This window comes from Scyliorhinus canicula, chromosome 27, assembly GCF_902713615.1.
Source record: "Scyliorhinus canicula chromosome 27, sScyCan1.1, whole genome shotgun sequence".
Classification (NCBI taxonomy): Eukaryota; Metazoa; Chordata; class Chondrichthyes; order Carcharhiniformes; family Scyliorhinidae; genus Scyliorhinus; species Scyliorhinus canicula.
This window is the reverse complement of record NC_052172.1, coordinates 4,701,812-4,721,780: the sequence shown is the minus strand read 5'-3', so window position 1 is coordinate 4,721,780 and position 19,969 is coordinate 4,701,812. Positions and strand designations below refer to the sequence as shown.

Below are 19,969 nucleotides of genomic sequence, written 5' to 3'. Positions count from 1 at the left end.
GTGAGAGGAAACCAGAGCACCCGGAGGTGGCCGAAAGAAGACAGCGAGTGGTAGTGGATGGAAAGTATTCCGCCTGGAGGTCGGTGACCAGTGGTGTCCCGCAAGGATCTGTTCTGGGACCTCTGCTCTTTGTGGTTTTTATAAATGACTTGGATAAGGAATGGTTTGCCGATGACACCAAGGTTGGGGGAGTTGTAGATAGTGTTGAGGGTTGTTGCAGGTTACAGCAAGACATTGACAGGATGCAGAGCTGGGCTGAGAAGTGGCAGATGGAGTTCAACCTTGATAAATGTGAAGTGATTAATTTTGGAAGGTCGAATTTAAATGCTGAATACAGGGTTAAAGGCAGGATTCTTGTAAGTGTGGAGGAACAGAGGGATCTTGGGGTCCACGTACATAGATCCCTCAAAGTTGCCACGCAGGTTGATAGGGTTGTTAAGCAGGCGTGTGGTGCGTTGACTTTCATTAACAGGGGGATTGAGTTTAAGAGCCGCGGGGTTTTGCTGCAGCTTTATAAAACCCTGCTTCAACTACACTTGGAATATTGTGTCCAGTTCTGGTCGCCTCATTATGGGAAGGATGTGGATCAGGGGTGGGCAAACTATGGCCCGCGGGCCGCATGCGGCCCGCCAAAGGTCTTTAGGCGGCCCACCAAAGTTAAATTCATTAAAAATAAGGTTTATTTTTAAAATAAGGTTAATTTGGGGGGGGGGGGGGGCTGTTGGGTTACGGGTATAGGGTGGATACGTGGGTTTCAGTAGGGTGATCATTGCTCAGCACAACATCGAGGGCCGAAGGGCCTGTTCTGTGCTGTACTGTTCTATGTTCTATATGAGGCGCCCAGAATCATAACCGGGTGAAGCGCCATTTTTGAAAAGTAGAGAAAAAGAGGGCTAAAGGCAGGATGCCGCCGGGGGAAGCGCTGAGGTATCTGCCGCACGCTAATTGGTTACAACCGGGACTATTAATTAATATACTATGCAGCCCTTTAAAATTGTGAATTTCTGAATGTGGCCCTTGCACGGAAACGTTTGCCCACCCCTGATGTGGATGCTTTGGATAGGGTACTGCCTGGACTGGAGGGCATGTCTTATGAAGAAAGGTTGAGGGAGCTAGGGCTTTTCTCACTGGAGCGAAGAAAGAGAGGTGACTTGATAGAGGTGTACAAGGTGATGAGAGGCATGGATAGAGTGGATAGCCAGAGACTTTTCCCCAGGGCTGAAATAGCTGTCACGAGGGGACACAATTTTAAGGTGATTGGAGGAAGGTATAGGGGAGATGTTAGAGGTTGGTTCTTTACACAAGAGTGGCGGGTGCGTGGAATGCACAGCCAGCAGAGGTGGTGGAGTCAGAGTCATTCGGGATATTTCAGCGTCTCTTGGACAGGCACATGGACAGCAGTAAATTGAAGGGGAGTAGGATAAATGGTCGGCACACTATTGTGGGCCGAAGGGCTTGTATGTGCTGTACTATGTTTATAAACCCAAGCAGACATGGGAAGAAGGTGCAAACTCCACAAAGACAGTCACCCAAGGCTGGAATCGCACCTGGGTCGCTGGGAGGCCGCAGTGCCGACCACATGGCCAGCCAGGCCCATTAGAAAAAAAACATCTCACCTGGCCTTCGAGGGCATTTCTTCTTGTCTCTGCTGCCACAGCCACCTCCATCAGTGGCATTGCCTATCTGCCAGGCGAAGCCGGCAATTCTGAGATGCGAGTGTCGTTCCTAACTGGACAGCAGCCTTCTGTTTTGTTGCTGCCAGTTCAATCACGCACACCCACCCCAGCCCCTGTTGCTCGGAACCCACTTTTTCGGGCCTGGAACTGGGGGCGACATACCTCTTGGAAAGATCCCAGCTACTGAGTCTCACCATGAGTCAATCTAGATTTATCGGGCCTGGAACTGGGGGCGACATACCTCTTGGAAAGATCCCAGCTACTGAGTCTCACCATGAGTCAATCTCGATTTATTTGACATCAGATCGGTTTACGTCACATCTGCCAAAATGACTAATTCTTTGCAGTATAGAAGTCTCAATGGAATTAGACACAATAATGTAAAAATGCAGCGTTTGAATTGTCCAGCATAAATACCTCATGGTTCAGCACTTTGTTATGATAAGCAGTGTGGAACCCAAACATTTGTGCACAAATATAAAAGATTAGTGTTTATACAAGGAAGGTAATTTCTGTGATATTTTTAATTGGCACAGAAATGGACCACTTGCTGGGAAGTGAACATCACTTCCAATTCTCTCAATGATTCTTCAAACTTGGGCACCGTTTCAAATTAGCCATCTTCTCTCTTGTTCTCAGTCAAAGGAACATTCGCACTAACGAAATAAGCCTGGATTTTCATCCTCGAGGCAGATGGCAGGAGTTGGGAAATACCTGGCTGGGTTTGTCTGGCTCAGGAGAAAGCGTCCGCAAGGAGGGAATATTCATTCCGGCTGCGGGCCGGCAGATAAAGCGGGAACAACTTGGAGCCCATAGGGGCTGCCGGGCGCAGAGCTGAGCTGTTTAAAAGGCAACCCTCTCAGTGATGTGGGACTTTGTTCTGTTTATAATGAGAAATGTAAGGCCCCCAGCCCTCCTCCCCATCCCATCCATGCCACCTCATGCTAAACAGAAAGGCCCTCCAGCCCTCATCTTCACCACCCATGTCACTTCATGTCCCCCAACCACCCCCGATGCCAAGCTTGCCCTCCCCAAAAATACAATGACACCTCATTGCCCCATGCAAACATGTGGAACTTCCATGCTCATTCACCCATTTCCACTTTTTTAATTTTTTGGCCATTATCATTTTAATCCATGGATGCTAAATGGACACATGCCTTTAGGTTGAGCAGAGGAAGAAAGGAATTCAAAAGTTACAACATAATACACTCTGCTAGTTTTGGACAACAGAACTCAGACTTTGTGGCACCCAAAAGATGGGGTGGGACTCAGTTCGATTGGTTGACTGGTGGCCAATTAATTGGCCAAAGGGCCATATTCTGCCCGGTAACAGGTGATGATTGGATCCTGCTGAAGCAGCCAGGTGTTGAGTTTTCAGTTTTGAAGTTCAATTTTAGATAGGGATGTGGACAGATAAGCAGCTTCTCTGAAAACAGTGAGTTTGGGTCCACCTGTGAAAAGGAGCAGTTTTTCCCTGAAGAGTTGGTTAACGATTTGCTGTGAACGGGGCAAGAGCAGTTTCTCAAAGGCTGGAAGGTTAAACAGTAGTTTGAGACAGGCAAGAATCGGCAAGCTGTACCTGAAGGATATCTCTTTCTCAAAGCTGGGTATCCAAGGCATCTCTAATAAACAAGTATCCCTGGGTCTGCTAACTCTATTTGAAAGTGGATTTTGACTGGAGATGGGTGTTAATCGAATGGAGATAAAGATAGCAGTTATTGTTTCATTGCATTGTTAAACATTGCTTAACTGGTAATTGTAAGCTATGATATTGAAGTTAGCAATGAAGTTCGTTTCTAATATACTAAGGGCAGAATTCTCCCCTACCCGGCGGGGCTGGTGGTTCCGGCGCCGAGGAGTGGCGTGAACCACTCCGGCGTCAGGCCGCCCCAAAGGTGCGGAATCCTCCGCACCTTCAGGGGTTAGGCCCGCCCCGGAGTGGTTTGCGCCCCGCCGGCCGGTGGGAAAGGGGCTTGGCGCCACACCAACCAGCGCCGAAGGGACTCCGCTGGCCAGCACGAGTTGGCGCATGCGCGGGAGCGCCAGCGTGTGCTGGCGTCATCCCTGCGCATGCGCAGAGGGCTTTGTTTCCACACCGGCAATGGCGGACCGCTACAGCCGCCGGTGGGCCCCGATCGCAGGCTAGGCCACCGCGGGGGCACTTCCCGGGGCCAGATCCCCCCGCGTCCCCCAAAGAACCCCGGAGGCCGTCCGCGCCACCATGTACCGCCGGTAAGGACCTACTCTAATTTAGGCCGACAGGACTGGCAAAAAACGAGCGGGACTTCGGCCCATCGTGGGCCGGAGAATTCGGGCGGCCCTGGGGCCCATTGAGTCGCGCCAGTCCCCTCCATACTCCGAGGAGGGCGGTGTGATTCACGCTAGTGCGATTTTTGGGGGGCTGGAGAATTCGGAGGACGGTGGGAGCAGGATTCACACCGACCCCCGGCGATTCTCCAACCCGGCCCGGGGGTGGGTGTCGGAGAGTCCCGCCCCATATTCTTATTTTTGCGTGGAATCACTCCTGGAGCGAAATATCCTCTCCTCACAGTCTTTACAATTTAAATAAAATATTGGGGTTTCCGGTATACTAGCAACTGTTGGGGTCTGGTCTGAGATCGCAATAGCTAACAAAGTCAAACTTAGAAAATGCTTCAAGAGAATTTGGTGATGCATGAACAAATGATACATTCACTTAACAGGTGTTCGCTATTGATTCATCTAAGTTGCCCAAAGTTTCAAAACAGTTTCCTTACTTCATTAAATGTCTGCAAAATAGTTGTGAATGATAGATGTCTCCGTGTTGTCACCGGGACCCAGTTCCTCTGCAGGAGCAACAACAAAACAAATGTTTACCACTATGGCTTCTCCATCTTTAATATACAAGGCGGTTTTGTGAATTAACCGGTACAAATGTTTCTTGATTTCTTTTGATGCCCATACATGATTTGAATATTGGTTGTCTTAAGTAAAACTTCAAAATTTGCCAATGATTGGAAACTTGGAGGTGTAGTTGACAGTGAAGATGACACCAATCAGCTTCAACGGGATGTAGATTGGCTAACAGAATGGACAGGCAAGCGGCAAATACAACTTAATATAGAGAAGTGTAGGATGATATATTTTGGCAGAAAGAATAGGAAGCGGCAATCGGTTAAATGGCCCAGCTTTAGTAAGTGTACAGGGACAGAGGGGGGTGCATGTGCAAAGGTTTTTTTAACTTGGCAGGATATGCTGAGAGGGCAGTTTGCAAAACATATGGGGCGAGATTCTCCGCACTCCCGACGGTGCGGAGAATAGCGTGGCTCGTAAAATTTTACGGCCACGCTGTTCCGACGCCCTCCCGCTATTCTTCCCCCCCACGCCCGACTCCCGATACGAATCGCTGCCGCCGTTTTTTTTACGGCCGGCAGCGATTCTCAGCTGATCGATGGGCCGAGTTCCCAGCCCTTTACGGCTGTTTTTACGAACGGCAAACACACCTGGTCTGGCCGTTCGTAAAAACGGCCGTAAACTCTCGATTTTTAAAACCATGGCACCGATTGGCACGGCAGTACCACGGCCGTGCCAAGGGTGCCATGGGCCCACGATCGGTGGGCGCCGATCACGGGCAGCGGGTCCGATGCCCGCGCACTCTTTGTCCCTCCGCCGCCCCGCTGTATCACTTCGCGTGGCGGCTGAGGGGCATCCCGGCCCGCGCATGCGCGGGTTTCGCGCAAATGCGCGATGACGTCATCCGCGTATGCGCGGGTTGGAGTCTTCCAATCCGCGCATGCACGGCTGACGTCATATGACGCGTCAGCCAGCGCTAACTCTGGCAAGCGGGCTTAACGAAATTCGTTAAGCCCGCGATGCCGGAGTTTACGGCGTCGGCATGCTAGCCCCGACCGGGGACCAGAATCGGTTCCCGGTCGGGAAGGGGGGGGCTGGCGTCAAACCCGCCCGGATTTGACGCCAGCCTTACGATTTCTCCCCATATGGGAGAATCGCGCCCCATGGAATCTTGAGATTCAGAGACAGAAGAAAAGCAGGGAACTGACATTAAAGCTGTAAAAATCTCCAGCTAGAGTCTTCAGGAAGGATGTGAGGTCCTTGAGAGGATTTAGAGGTCTACAAAATGATTCCAGGTTGTTACATCACGTGGGCTGCAGCAGTTCCAGAGTGACCTTTACTGTTTGTGTTGTAAATTAACGATTTGGATATGAACATGGGGAGGGGTGGGGGGGGGGGGGACGATTGGGAAATTTGCAGACGACACAAAAATGGGTCAAGTAGTGGACAGTTCAGAGGATAGCCATAAACTCCAAAATTATATTGGGGGGTCCGGAGAGAGTGATCGCTAATGACATGCTAATGTATTGAAATAAGGAAGTTTCCGGGCTCCCGCAGCACAATTCCCACTACTCCACGTGGGAGGGGGTAAAAATTCCCAAACTCAATTATGCCGGAGAGAATGGCGTTTTCCGATTCTCTCCGCATTTTGATCCTATGCCGAGTTTTTCACAGACGAAGGGTGCGAGCTGAAAACCATCCTCATTGGAACTCTGTATGCATTTTTGTATTGCCAGTAGCATTGTAGCATGGGATTGTAATTTGTTACTCCAGCGGAATGCAATCACCCAGCACTGAATTATGCATATTGTAATATTAGTTTGAATATCATGGACTCTGCAGTCAGGGTCTGATTGAGCTCAAATTTACAGTTGATTATTTATAGGTGCAAATTTTCTCAGCTTGAAAGTTGGAGCACCAGCTACTCATTCCTGTCAGAGGTTTGAATAATGAGGGAAGGATTCAAATCATCAATCGCAGTGTTTTAAGAGCTTTTTTGTACAGGACCCATTTTTACCAATTGGCCGACCTTCGCGATCCACACCGGCTGACCTTCATGACCCACGGCGGCTGACCTTCGCGACCCACACCGGCCGACCTTCGCGACCCACGCCAGCCAACCTTCGGGACCCACGCCGGCCGACCTTCGCGACCCACGCCAGCTAACCTTCGCGATCCACACCGGCCGACGTTCATGACCCACGCCGGCCGACCTTCGTGACCCACGCCAGCTGACCTTCGCGACCCACGCCGGCCAACCTTCGCGACCCACGCCGGCCGACCTTCGCGACCCACGCCAGCTAACCTTCGCGACCCACGCCAGCTAACCTTCGCGATCCACACCAGCCAACCTTCGCGACCCACACCAGCTGACCTTCGCAACCCACACCAGCCGACCTTCAGGACCCACGCCAGCCGACCTTCAGGACCCACACCAACCAACCTTCGCAACCCACACCGACCAACCTTCGCTCCCACCATTTTCACTTCCCTTCAATGTGGCAGGTGAGCTGCTCGGTCCTCACAATCTCAATCACTTTGTTGTTCAATGTTCCATTTCTGATAATGACTCCAGCTGATGATTTAAGATCTCGCTGCATCCGTTGAAGAAAATAAAGAGGTTTGCCCTCAGACTCGCCATGTTTAGTCTTCAAATGTCTTTGAAGTTTTGAGGGTTTTAAACTTTCATTTATAGTGTTTCCCTGCAGAGAACACATATGAACTGTGAATCCTGATTTGCAGAGGAACAATTAATAATAATAATCGCTTATTGTCACAAGTCGGCTTCAACGAAGTTACTGTGAAGTTACTGTAATAAACCCACACTTCAAGTAATCATCTTCATGCTGCTTTGTTTCTGTTTTCAGCTCCTTCTTCATGGGAATATAAAGGATGGCACGGTGGCAGAGTGGTTAGCATTGCTGCCTCACGGCACCAAGGACCCGGGTCACTGTCAGTGTGGAGTTTGTAATTCTCCCCTTCTCTGCGTGGGTCTCACTCCCACAACCCAAAAAAGATATGCAGTGTAGGTGGATTGGCCACACTAAATTGTCCCTTGACTGGAAAAAAAAAAACTTATGACATATCAGCAGCGTGGACCCAATAAATAGGGTGCGGTTCCATTAGAGATGTACCTACCGGCTGCCTGCCTTCCCATTCACTGCGATTTAAGGAGCGATGGGGGAGGCATCGAGTGGGCCGCCCACCCATGGCCCAATTAGGGCCATTAAATGAGCAATCAATGCCTGATTCCAAGGTCTCTGGTGCCCATCAGAGTCCCCACTTCACACCGGGTTGCTGCTGGAAAGACCAGAAACGGGAAGTGGAGGACTGGAGAGGTGGGGGGAGGGGGCCATCGCCATGGGGAGCGGGTTAGAAGGGGAGGGTCGACCCGGGGCGAGCAGGGAACAGGACATGGCTAATCGGCAGGGGAAGGGGGCGGGTCGTCCCGCGACCCGGCTGATCACTTGGAACGTGAGGGGGCTGAATGGGCCGGTCAAGAGATCAAGGGTATTCTCACACCTGAAGGGACTGAAGGCTGATGTAGCAATGTTACAGGAGACCCATTTGAAGGTAGTGGACCAGGTTCGCCTGAGAAGGGGGTGGGTGGGACAGGTGTTCCACTCTGGATTGGACGCAAAGAACCGGGGGGGTGGCGATTCTGGTGGGAAAGAGGGTGCCGTTCGTGGCGGAGGAGGTGGTGGCGGATAAGGAGGGTAGGTATGTGATGGTGAAGGGTAAGCTGCAGGGGGAGAAAGTGGTGATGGTCAACGTATATGCCCCGAACTGGGATGACGCGGGTTTTATGAGGCGCCTATTGGGCCTCATTCCAGGACTGGAGGCAGGGGGCTTGATCATGGGGGGGGACTTTAACACAGTGCTGGACCCCGGGCTAGACAGATCGAGCTCAAGGACCAATAGGAGGTCGGCAGCGGCAGAAGTGCTGAGGGGGTACATGGAGCAGATGGGAGGAGTAGACCCATGAAGGTTTGGTAGGCCGAGGGCGAGGGAGTATTCCTTTTTCTCCCACGTCCATAGAGTGTACTCCAGAATCGATTTCTTAGTGTTGAGCAGGGGGCTGATCCCGAGGGTACGGGAAGCTGAGTACTCGGCCATTGCGATCTCTGATCATGCACCACATTGGGTGGATGTGGAAATGGGGGAGGCGCGGGACCAGCGCCCGCTGTGGCGGCTGGATGTGGGGCTGTTAGCGGACGACGAGGTGTGTAAAAGGGTCCGGAAGAGCATTGAGAGCTATCTGGACTTGAATGACACGGGTGAGGTGCAGGTGGGGATGGTCTGGGAGGCCCTGAAGGCAGTGATCAGGGGAGAGCTGATCTCCATAAGGGCGCACAGAGAAAGAAAGGAGAGGCAGGAGAGGGAGAGGCTGGTGGGGGAGCTATTGGAAGTGGATAGGAGATATGCGGAGGCACCAGAGGAGGGGCTGCTGGGAGAACGGCGCAGCCTGCAGGTCAAGTTCGACCTGCTGACCACCAGGAAGGCAGAGACGCAGTGGAGAAGGGCACAGGGCGCGGTCTATGAGTATGGGGAAAAGGCGAGCAGGATGCTGGCACACCAGCTTCGCAAACGAGATGCGGCTAGGGAGATTGGGGGAGTGAAGGAGAGGGGCGGGAAGGTAGTGCAGAAGGGGCAAGAAGTGAATGGGGTCTTCAGGGATTTTTACAAGGAGTTGTATCGGTCTGAGCCGCCGACGAGGAGAGGGGGAATGGAGGACTTCCTAAACAAATTGAGGTTCCCAAGGGTCCAGGAGGGGCTGGTAGAAGGGCTGGGGGCGCCAATAGGGCTAGAGGAGCTAGTCAAGGGAATAGGTCAGATGCAAGCGGGGAAGGCGCCGGGGCCAGATGGGTTCCCGGTGGAATTCTACAAGAAAAATGTGGACTTGGTGGGACCGGTACTGGTACGAGCCTTTAATGAGGCGCGAGAGGGGGGGGTTCTGCCCCCGACAATGTCGCAGGCTCTGATCTCCCTGATATTCAAGCGGGATAAAGACCCCGTGCAGTGCGGGTCCTACAGGCCTATCTCGCTTCTAAACGTGGATGCCAAGTTGCTGGCAAAGATCCTGGCAGCTAGAATAGAGGATTGTGTGCCAGGGGTAATCCATGAGGACCAGACGGGGTTTGTGAAGGGGCAGCAGCTCAACACGAATGTGTGGAGATTGCTGAATGTAATTATGATGCTGGCAGTGGAGGGGGAGGCTGAGATAGTGGTAGCGCTGGACGCGGAGAAGGCATTCAATAGGGTGGAGTGGGGGTACCTGTGGGAGACGTTGGAACGGTTTGGGTTTGGGGAAGGGTTTATTAAGTGGGTGAAGTTGCTCTACTCGGCCCCGACGGCGAGTGTAGTGACAAACGGGAGGAGGTCGGAGTATTTCGGGCTCCACCGAGGGACCAGGCAGGGATGTCCCCTATCCCCCCTACTTTTCGCACTGGTGATTGAACCGTTGGCGATGGCACTGAGGGGTTCAGGGGGGTGGAGAGGACTGACTAGGGGAGGGGAGGAACATCGAGTATCGCTGTATGCGGATGATCTACTGCTGTACGTGGCAGACCCAGAAGGGGGAATGCCGGAGATAATGGAACTATTAGCAGAGTTTGGGGACTTTACGGGGTACAAACTAAATTTGGGCAAAAGCGAGGTTTTTGTGATACACCCGGGGGACCAGGGAGAGGGTATTGGGAGACTCCCCTTCAAGCGAGCAGGAAAGAGCTTTAGGTACTTAGGGGTGCAGGTGGCAAGGAACTGGGGGACCCTCCACAAGTTGAACTTTTCCAGGCTGGTGGAACAGATGGAGGAGGAATTTAAGAGGTGGGACATGGTACCGCTGTCGCTGGCGGGGAGGGTGCAGTCAATCAAAATGACGGTCCTCCCAAGGTTCTTGTTTTTATTTCAGTGCTTGCCCATCTTCCTCCCTAGGGCCTTCTTCAAAAAGGTGACGAGTAGCATCATGAGCTACGTGTGGGCGCACGGCACCCCAAGGGTGAGGAGGGTCTTTTTGGAGCGGAGTAGGGACAGTGGTGGGCTGGCACTACCCAATCTCTCGGGGTATTACTGGGCGGCAAATGTGTCAATGGTGCGCAAGTGGATGATGGAAGGGGAGGGGGCAGCTTGGAAACGAATGGAGAGGGCGTCCTGTGGCAACACAAGCCTGGGGGCCCTAGTAACGGCACCATGGCCGCTCCCCCCCACGAGGTACACCACGAGCCCGGTGGTGGCGGCCACCCTCAAGATATGGGGGCAGTGGAGGCGACACAGGGGAGAAATGGGAGGTCTGTTGGCGGCGCCAATAAGAGGGAACCATAGATTCATCCCGGGGAACATCGACGGGGGATTTCAGAGCTGGCACGGGTGGGCATACGGCAGCTGAAGGACCTATTTATAGAGGGGAGGTTTGCGAGCCTGGGAGGGCTGGAGGAGAAGTTTGAGCTCCCCCCGGGAAACATGTTCAGATATTTACAAGTGAAGGCATTTGCTAGGCGGCAGGTGGGGGGGTTCCCCCTGCTCCCCAGTAAGGGGGCGAGTGATAGGGTGCTCTCGGGGGTCTGGGTCGGAGGGGGGAAGATATCAGACATCTACAAGATAATGCAGGAGGCGGAAGAAGCATCAGGGGAGGAGCTGAAAGCCAAGTGGGAAGGGGAGCTGGGAGAGCAGATAGAAGATGGGACGTGGGCGGATGCACTGGAGAAGGTCAATTCTTCCTCCTCGTGTGCGAGGCTGAGCCTAATTCAATTTAAGGTGCTGCATAGAGCTCACATGACGGGGACAAGGATGAGCCGGTTCTTTGGGAGTGAGGACAGGTGTGTCAGATGTCTGGGAAGCCCTGCGAACCATGTGCATATGTTCTGGGCATGTCCGGTGCTGGAAGGGTTCTGGAAGGGGGTGGCAAGGACGGTGTCGAAGGTGGTGGGGTCCAGGGTCAAACCAGGATGGGGGCTTGCGATCTTTGGGGTCGGGGGTAGAACCGGGGGTACAGGAGGCTAGGGAGGCCGGAATACTGGCCTTTGCGTCCCTAGTGGCTCGACGAAGGATATTAATTCAATGGAAGGACGCGAGGCCTCCAAGCGTTGAAACTTGGATTAACGATATGGCTAGCTATATTCAGCTAGAAAGGATCAAATTTGCCCTGAGAGGGTCGGTACAGGGATTCTCCAGGCGGTGGCAACCTTTCCTTGACTTTTTAGATCAGAGATAGGCGTTCGGGGTCGTGGCAGCAGCAACCCGGGGGGGGGGGGGGGGGGGGGGGGGGGGGGGGGGAGGGGAGGGGGGGGAGGGGCAGCAATGGTCGTGGGGGGACATGCACGACTGTAACGCGGGCAAGTCTGCTCGCTGCTCATGTCTGAAATTGTAGGCTGCCTTGTTTGTTAAGTTGTTGCTTGGGGGGGGGGGGGGGGGACTGGTGCGCGCGAGAGGGCGGGCGAGGGAGGGATATTTGCCTAGAGGGATTGTGTTGTAAATAATTCAAAAATTAGTAGGGGTAAATGTTTGTATGGAAAAACTCTTTCAATAAAAATTATTTTTAAAAAAAAGAGTCCCCACTTCACATCCACCACATCCCTGTGCCCACCGCACTCGCCAGTGGCTGCAAGCCTAGACACAGCGAGACCCCAGCCTTATTGGGTTCTGGGCAAAAGGTTTTCCACCCAGGGGTTTGTAGGGGTCTGGAACTCACTGCCTGAAAGGGGAGTAGAGGCAAAATCCCTCAACTCATTTAAAAGGTGGCTGGATATGCAGCTGACATGCAGGCCAAGGACCAATTGCTGGAAAGTGAGATTAGATTGGCTGGCTCCTTTTTCAACCAGTGCAGACACCATGGGCCAAGTGGCCTCTTTTTGTGCTGTACAAGTTCTATGAGGCGGGCACGGTGGCACCGTGGTTAGCACTGTTGCTTCACAGCGCCAGGGGCCCAGGTTTGATTCCCGGCTTGGGTCACTGTCTGTGCGGAGCCTGTACGTTCTCCCCGTGTCTGCGCGGGTTTCCTCTGGGTGCTCTGGTTTCTACCCATAAGTCCCTGTTCAGTGAATTGGACGTTCTGAATTCTCCCTCTGTGTACCCGAACAGGCGGGGATTTTTACAGTAACTTCACTGCAGTGTTAATGTAAGCCTATTTGTGACACTAATTATTATGATTCGAGTTGGGTCTAAGTTCCAGGGGATCTCTAACCAGCCTGCACGCACTCTCCCACTCCCATGTTCCCAAACAATCTACCTTTAGGGTTGGCGAACCCCACTCGATCCCACATCCCATCCCTACGCCACCACCCCAAAGCAAAAATCATTGAGATGTTTTGGCGTGGCTTTGCTAGGGATTGGAGTTCCTGGTTGCTTGCCAATAGTCACTGCGTATCAACGTACATTATTCTGTGAAGTACTTTGCAGCCATTTTCAAGACACGAAATTGTTTGAAGTCACACACCAGCAGTTTCTCTGTCGCCCGCAGTCCAGGTGCTTCCACACAGGGAAGTAATACTGAAGGGAGGTCCGGGTGTTACTCTGGGCTCTCTTCCTCTGATCGACAACCTGTTGTTTCCAAAGAGGCGTCAGGGCACACTTTAAAGCAAAAAATATCCTTAAGGGGAAAGTGGTAAAGTAGCCCATATCATGAAATCAATATAATCTTGTAAACATAAAAGTGGCGTAAAACAAATATTTGCTTACTCTCAAACACAACACAGATACTGATGAGTGGAATAATCAGGACCCCTCACATTCATGAGATGAGGAACCACTTCTTGTGTATTGCTAATAAAGGTCATTTTGTCAAAGCTTTTCAACTTGCACTCACAAGGATACCAATGTCAGACAAAACAACAGCTTTATACTCTACAAGAAAACAGTGCTGAGTGGTCGGCAAGTGGACTCTGACTGGTGGAAGCTTTGCCATGAAGAATGCACCAGTTAATCGTGACTGTCAGTTAACTGCCAGGCACTGTTTGAAAATTTGAATCAAGCAGTTCGATTCAGGTTTGTCAGTCGCAGTTAATTGTCGATCTCCATTAGCTGGTACATTTTCCATGGCAAAGCCTCCACCAATCAGAGTCCACGAGGCAATTAATTAGCACGTTCTCCTCATACAGTATAAAGTTGTTGTTTGTCTGACATTGGTATCAAACAGATGAGTGCACGATGGAAAGCTTCGACAAAATGTGTTTTTTTCAGCAGTACTCAAGTTCTGTACAACGAAAAAGCTATTCGGACAACTTCGCTATTAGTTTTATTAATTAAGGTGGAAGGTGAACTGGGAGAAATCTCCACCTTTCTAAGAGTGACGTTAGCACAGTGGCTTCACAGCTCCAGGGTCCCAGGTTCATTCCTGGCTTGGGTCACTGTCTGTGCGGAGTCTGCATGTTCTCCCCTTGTCTGCGTGGGTTTCCTCTGAGTGCTCCGGTATCCTCCCACAATCCAAAGACGTGCAGGTTAGGTGGACTGGCCGTGCTAAATTGAGCAGTTTAGGCCTATACTCTCTCTCGAGTTTAGAGGAATGAGGGGAGATCAAATTGAGGTATGCAAGATGATAAAAGGTATTGACAAAGAAGACGTGGAGCGGATGCTTCCTCTTGTGGGGCAATCTAGAATGAGGGTCATAGGTTTAGGATATGTAGTAGCAAATTAAAACAGAGATGAGGAGAAATTATTTCTCCCAAAGGGTTATGAATCTGTGGAATTCACTACCCCAAGGTGCGGTGGATGCCGGGACAGTGAGTAAATTTGAGGAGATAAAGATAGATTTTTTTATTAGAAATGGGTTGAAGGGTTATGGAGAACGGGCAGGAAAGCGGAAATGAGCCTGAGAGGAGGTCAGTCATGATCATATTGAATGGTGGAGCCGGCTCGAGGGGCTGAATTTCCTACTCCTGCTCCTCGTTCTTATGTGAGGCCCCTTTTAGGCAGCACTATGCCGGCTGTGGGAACCTGGAGGTGAATTGGAAAATCCCATTTAGCCTCTGACGACAGGCCTTAATAGGCCCTGAAGGAGGCCACTCCGGGAAAATGACCCAGGAATGAAATGGAACAGGGGAACCCGGCATGCCTGCCAAAGGTGCCTCAGAATCCTGCCCAATATGGACTGACTGATTTACCGTCAATTCCAACCAATTGAATTTAATTTTTTGAAGGAAAGTTCTACAAACTTAGATTAGATTTCGATTTATTGTCTCGTGTGCGGCGGTATAGTGAAAAGTACTGTTCTGTGTACAGTCCAGGCAGATCAGTCCATACATGAAAAACATAGGACATATTTATTTTCTGCCCCACAAAAGAAAAACAGTTTTCTGGTCAGAATATTAGATCTATTTTGCAATCTTTCCACTTTTATGAAAGGGGAAGTGAAAAAGGAGACTTCTTCTTTCTGCCACCATTCAACCGTATAATTTTAGAATTTTTCGATGATCAAAATAAGTCTGGTTTTGCTGAACAGAGATCCACTCCTTTGAGTACTTCAATTTAGACGGCCGTTGGTAAGTAGCCTTGCTATCTCAATGTGGTTTGTGCAGTGGCTGGAGGGCACATTCCCTTTTTAGCATAGTGACCACTTCAAGGAACTTTTAGACAATAGCAGGGTGCACCTGCCAGCCAGGATCGCATGTTAGGAAAATTGTGGGCGCGCTCCCCGTGACGTTCCGACTCTCAAAGATGCATGGATGGGACATTTTGAGCAGCAACTTGTGTCCAATAAAGGCTTCGAGTCCACCCTGCCGTGGTACTGAGAAGGTAAACTGCTCCTGTATCATTCAGTGAAAAGCTACCACGACAAACAAGTGTATTTCCTTGCTTTGAAAGGATGGGACTGTCAGGAATATTCCAAGCACCTCTAGTGTAAAGCAGAGTATGCAGAGTTCCTTTGGCATTGTGAACGTGTTGCAGAGTGCCGTATTTCTGCTGTACTGGGGTTACGGGGATGGGGCGGGGTGTGGGCTTTTCTGAGGGTCAGTGCAGACTGGGTGAGCCTCCTTTATCACTTGGGGTTCTATGGTGTTCAATTTCGAATGCTTTTGCTATTTGAGAGCAATGAAAATTCCTCAAATTCAACCCGTTCAAAACGCCTCTTGAAACTTTGAAATAAAAAAAATACCCTTGTTAAAGTGTGGAGAGGTGCTTCTGTCCTTTTGTTTGAAACTGCTGATAGTGAGGGGGTCTGGCTGAATAGATTTAACATGTCAGCCCACTGGGTGAGCTGTATTTCTTTTTCAATCCAATATAAACCTGCTATTAGTGAAACATTAATGCACATTAATTCCACCATGTGTCTCTCGAGTCGCAATTGAACATGAGGAATGAGGCTTGTGTTACTAAATTGTATGCATGAAACAATGTACGAAACGACGACAAGGAACAGTACATGACCCTGGGTGCATGAACAAATTATGTGCCACAGCCCTGGAATGGATTGAGAAATAATTTGGGCAGCACGTTAGCATAGTGGTTAGCACAATTGCTTCACAGCTCCAGGGTCCCAGGTTCGATTTCCGGCTTGGGGCACTGTCTGTGTGGAGTCTGCACGTCCTCCCCATGTGTGTGTGGGTTTCCTCCGGGGGCTCCGGCTTTCTCCCACAGTCCAAAGATGTGCAGGTTAGGTGGATTGGCCATGATAAAATTGCCCTTAGTGTCCAAAATTGCCCTTAGTGTTGGGTGGGGTTACTGGGATAGGGTGGAGGTGTGGGCTTGGGTAGGGTGCTCTTTCCAAGAGCCGGTGCAGACTCAATGGGCCGAATGGCCTCCTTCTGCACTGTAAATTCTGTGATTCTAGGATCTCAGATTTTAAATTTCTAATTTCAGAATGCAGCTCAGCTCATATTTCTATCTGGAGAGGTTGGATTTGACATTTAGTCAGGGGCGAATGCGATCAAAGGATATAGCGGGGCGGGGGTGGGGGGAGGGGAGGCTTTCGAGTTGGATGATCAGCCATGACCATAATGAATGGCGGAGCACGGCCAAATGGCCTCCTCCTGCTCCTATTTTCTATGCGTGTATCCCTTTCAACTGCCACTGTAACCCGAATGAGGTGTTTTTGACGGGTGAAGTACCTGTAAAAACCAAGTTTAGTTGACTATAACACGATTGATACTCTGACACAGACTCTGGGCTCGGTTTTTGGTGTACCAAACACTGCTGGGCTCATGGCTGTGTCCTGGCGTAGTGCCAGTCTAACATTGCTCTTTGATGCTGTGAGCTAGAATCATAGAATCCCTACAGTGCAGAAGGAGGCCATTCAGCCCATCGAGTCTGCACTGACCTTGATCCACTATCCCACCTTATCGACATAACCCAATAACCCCACCTAATCTTTTGGACACTCAGGGACAATTTTAGCATGGTCAATCCACCTAACCTGCACATAGAATTGACAATGTAGAAGGAGCCCATTCAGCCCATCGGGTCCGCACTGGCCCTTGGAAAGAGCACCCTACCCAAGCCCACACCTCCATCCTATCCCCGTAACCCCAACTAACCTTTTTTTGGACACTAAGGGCAATTTAGCACGGCCAATCCACCTAAACTGCACATCTTTGGACTGTGGGAGGAAACCGGAGCAAAAAGGTTAGGAGGGGTTATGGGAATAGGGTGGAAGTGAAGGCTTAAGTGGGTCAGTGCAGACTCGATGGACCGAACGGCCTCCTTCTGCACTGTATGTTCTATTTTCTGTTTTTTTTTATAAATTTAGATTAGCCAATTATTTTTTCCAATTAAGGGGCAATTTAGCATGGCCAATCCACCTACTCTGCACATTTTTGGGTTGTGGGGGCGAAACCCGCGCAGACACGGGGAGAATGTGCAAACTCCACACGGACAGTGACCCATAGCCGGGATCGAACCTGGGACCTCAGCGCCGTGAGGCAGTTGTGCTAACCACTAGGCCACCGTGCTGCCCTTATGTTCTATTTCTAATAACAAATTGTCCCATTAATATCAGACAAACAAAATGTGCAACTTTTTTTTTTAGAGCAATGCAAAACTTGAAATATAATACTGGGCGAGATTTTCCGGCTGTTCTCGCAGGGTCTTCCAGTTCCGCTGACGGGGACCACCTCACCCCCGCCCATGTTTGTATTTTTTTGCATGATCTTCCGGCCCTGCCAGGGTCAACTGAGTCTCCCGCCCAATGGATTAAATCCCGCTGCAGTTAGGAATCTTGCAGCGTGCCCTTCGAGTTAAACAATTTCCCTGCAGTTCAAAAATATTTACACTGTTAAGTGTTGAAAGTGCAAGCTGACAATGGCCGGGCCAACACATTGGGTGGGATTTTCCAGTCCCATCAGCGGCGGGCATCATTATGGGCAGGATGGCAAAATCTGGAGAGCAGCCTTTTCCCGTCTCGAATGTGGCGACTGCCCACTGCTGGCAGACTGGGAAAAAAACAGACTGCTACCTTATGGGCCCTTTAGGGCAGCAGGGTAGCATGGTGGTTAGCATAAATGCTTCACAGCTCCAGGGTCCCAGGTTCGATTCCCGGCTGGGTCACTGTCTGTGTGGAGTCTGCACGTCCTCCCCCTGTGTGCGTGGGTTTCCTCCGGGTGCTCCGGTTTCCTCCCACAGTCCAAAGATGTGCGGGTTAGGTGGATTGGCCATGCTAAATTGCCCGTAGTGTCCTAATAAAAGGAAGGTTAAGGGGGGGGGGGGGGGGTTGTTGGGTTACGGGTATAGGGTGGATACGTGGGTTTGAGTAGGGTGATCATGGCTCGGCACAACATTGAGGGCCGAAGGGCCTGTTCTGTGCTGTACTGTTCTATGTTATTAGCCGTGTGATTTAAGGTTTGTTTTAAGATACGGAGGAATGATGAAGAAGGCGAATTAGAGTTAAACCACAGAGGGAAAGGGAAGGGGCGGTATTTTCCACCCAAAATCCACCCCCCCCCCCCCCCCCCCCCCCCCCGACCTTCCCGCTTTCACCGATGTTGAACCCGTCATCTTCCAGTGCCCCTCGTGGGAAGGGGCTGGAAAATTTGTCCCAAGCTGACGGGAAGAGAGATTGGATTAAAGATTGAGAATAAAAGAGGGAAAAGGAAACGTACTAAAAATGTTTTTTTTTAATTCAAAATGAGAAATGATAACTCACTGCACTCAGGAACGAGACCCAACAGCTTAAATTGTTCCCGCAATGGATGGGGGAAGGTTGCATTAGCAATTATCATGGTGTTAAAATAACACTTGGCCGAAGGAACAGCCAGTCTAACAGGCAATAAATGCAGCAAGTTCTAAAAGGAGGAGGTTAAAGGGGAAATGCTGTGTGTGCGAAGCGCGCAGTGCAAGCAGCATTAATTCTAACTGGACGAGACAGGGTAGATGCAGGATGTTCCTGATGGTGGAAGAGTTCAGAAGCAGGGGTCACAGTCTAAGAATACAGGATAGGCCATTGAAGACTGAAATGAGGCGAAATTTCTTCACCCAGAGTGGTGAGCCTATGGAATTTGTTACCACAGAAAGCGCAGTTGAGGCAGGATGCTCCGTTTCAGAAACTAAGTGTTGGCGCCAGGACTGAATCAGTTGACTTCCACGACAACTAAATTGGCGGCAGTCCCGCAGCAGTTCATGATCGTTGATGGGCTAACATTGGCACCACATGTTTCCAGTGAAAAACGGTGCCTGATTCACCGGGATCACGAATGCCACTCGAGAGGCTGACAAGCTGCAGCCGTATGTAAGCACTCCACTCCCCATTTACACTCACCCCAGCCAGTAGGATGGCAGCACGGAGAGTGCTACCCGGTTTTCCGACGCAGGGCTGGAGACCCTGCTGGATGTTGTGGAGGAGAGGCAGGCCACACTGTTCCTCAGGGTGGGCAGGAGGCTGCCACCCGCTGCCGTACACCGAGCCTGGGCGCAGGCAGCAGTAGCCGTGAGAGCCACGGGCCCCACCACAAGGACAGGTTTAGCGATGTCGCAAGAAGCTGCACGACCTCCTCAGGGCGGTTAAGGGGAGTAGGCAGCACTGGGGCCCTGGCATCAACTCCCGTGCCAAACCCCCCCCACACGGAGGGCGACTGAACCCCACCTGCCGGGACTGTGCATGTTCTCCACCCTGCACCACGTGCCAGTACCCATACTGCCCGCCATGGCTGGGTGCCCTGAGAAGGCGGTGCATTACCAGAGAGAGAAAGAGAGCTTATCGGACCTGTGGCCCGTCACCGCCGCAGAGCGGCGGGCACTGGATGTGGTCGATGGGCTGGAGAGAGGGCAGTGGCTGAGGCGGAGGTCGGCAAGTGAGACCCCACTGCTTTGCGGTTTCCGGAGGAATGTGTGAATACCCCTTTACCACCCGCACACCACCACCCCAACCCACGATCCAATCATGCGTCATGTCTTGTGGGTTGCAGGATTACCTGGCGACGAGGCGGGCCCTTCTGGTGTCCCCCACCCCTGACCCCAACCCCAAGCAGATTCCAGTGCCAAAGAGGCAACGGAGAGCGAAGGTAGCCCCCGAAACGCCAGCCCAAGACATCCCGGAG

At 51.3% G+C, this 19,969-nt stretch overlaps 1 protein-coding gene and 1 long non-coding RNA gene across 5 annotated transcripts in view; one reads left to right on the top strand and one right to left on the bottom strand.

The window, feature by feature from the left end:
* The window catches only part of LOC119957922, a 96,950-nt gene that overhangs the window by 22,373 nt on the left and 54,608 nt on the right, over positions 1-19,969 (bottom strand). The window contains exons 2-3 of the long non-coding RNA XR_005458944.1: positions 12,943-13,076; positions 4,436-4,504 (exon numbers count right to left, since the gene is read on the bottom strand). This is a non-coding gene — a long non-coding RNA (uncharacterized LOC119957922). The remainder of the gene's footprint in view (positions 1-4,435; positions 4,505-12,942; positions 13,077-19,969) is intronic.
* rnaset2l (ribonuclease T2, like) overlaps positions 14,833-19,969 on the top strand; it is a 54,147-nt gene continuing 49,010 nt past the window's right edge. For 2 of the 4 annotated variants that reach the window (XM_038786120.1, XM_038786118.1), the window contains exon 1: positions 14,833-14,983. Coding sequence is in view for 2 of the 4 variants with exons in the window: in XM_038786119.1 (XP_038642047.1) it covers positions 15,159-15,236 (78 nt within the window). In the remaining 2 variants the exon portion in view is untranslated. The other 2 variants (XM_038786119.1, XM_038786117.1) reach the window with 1 other exon arrangement.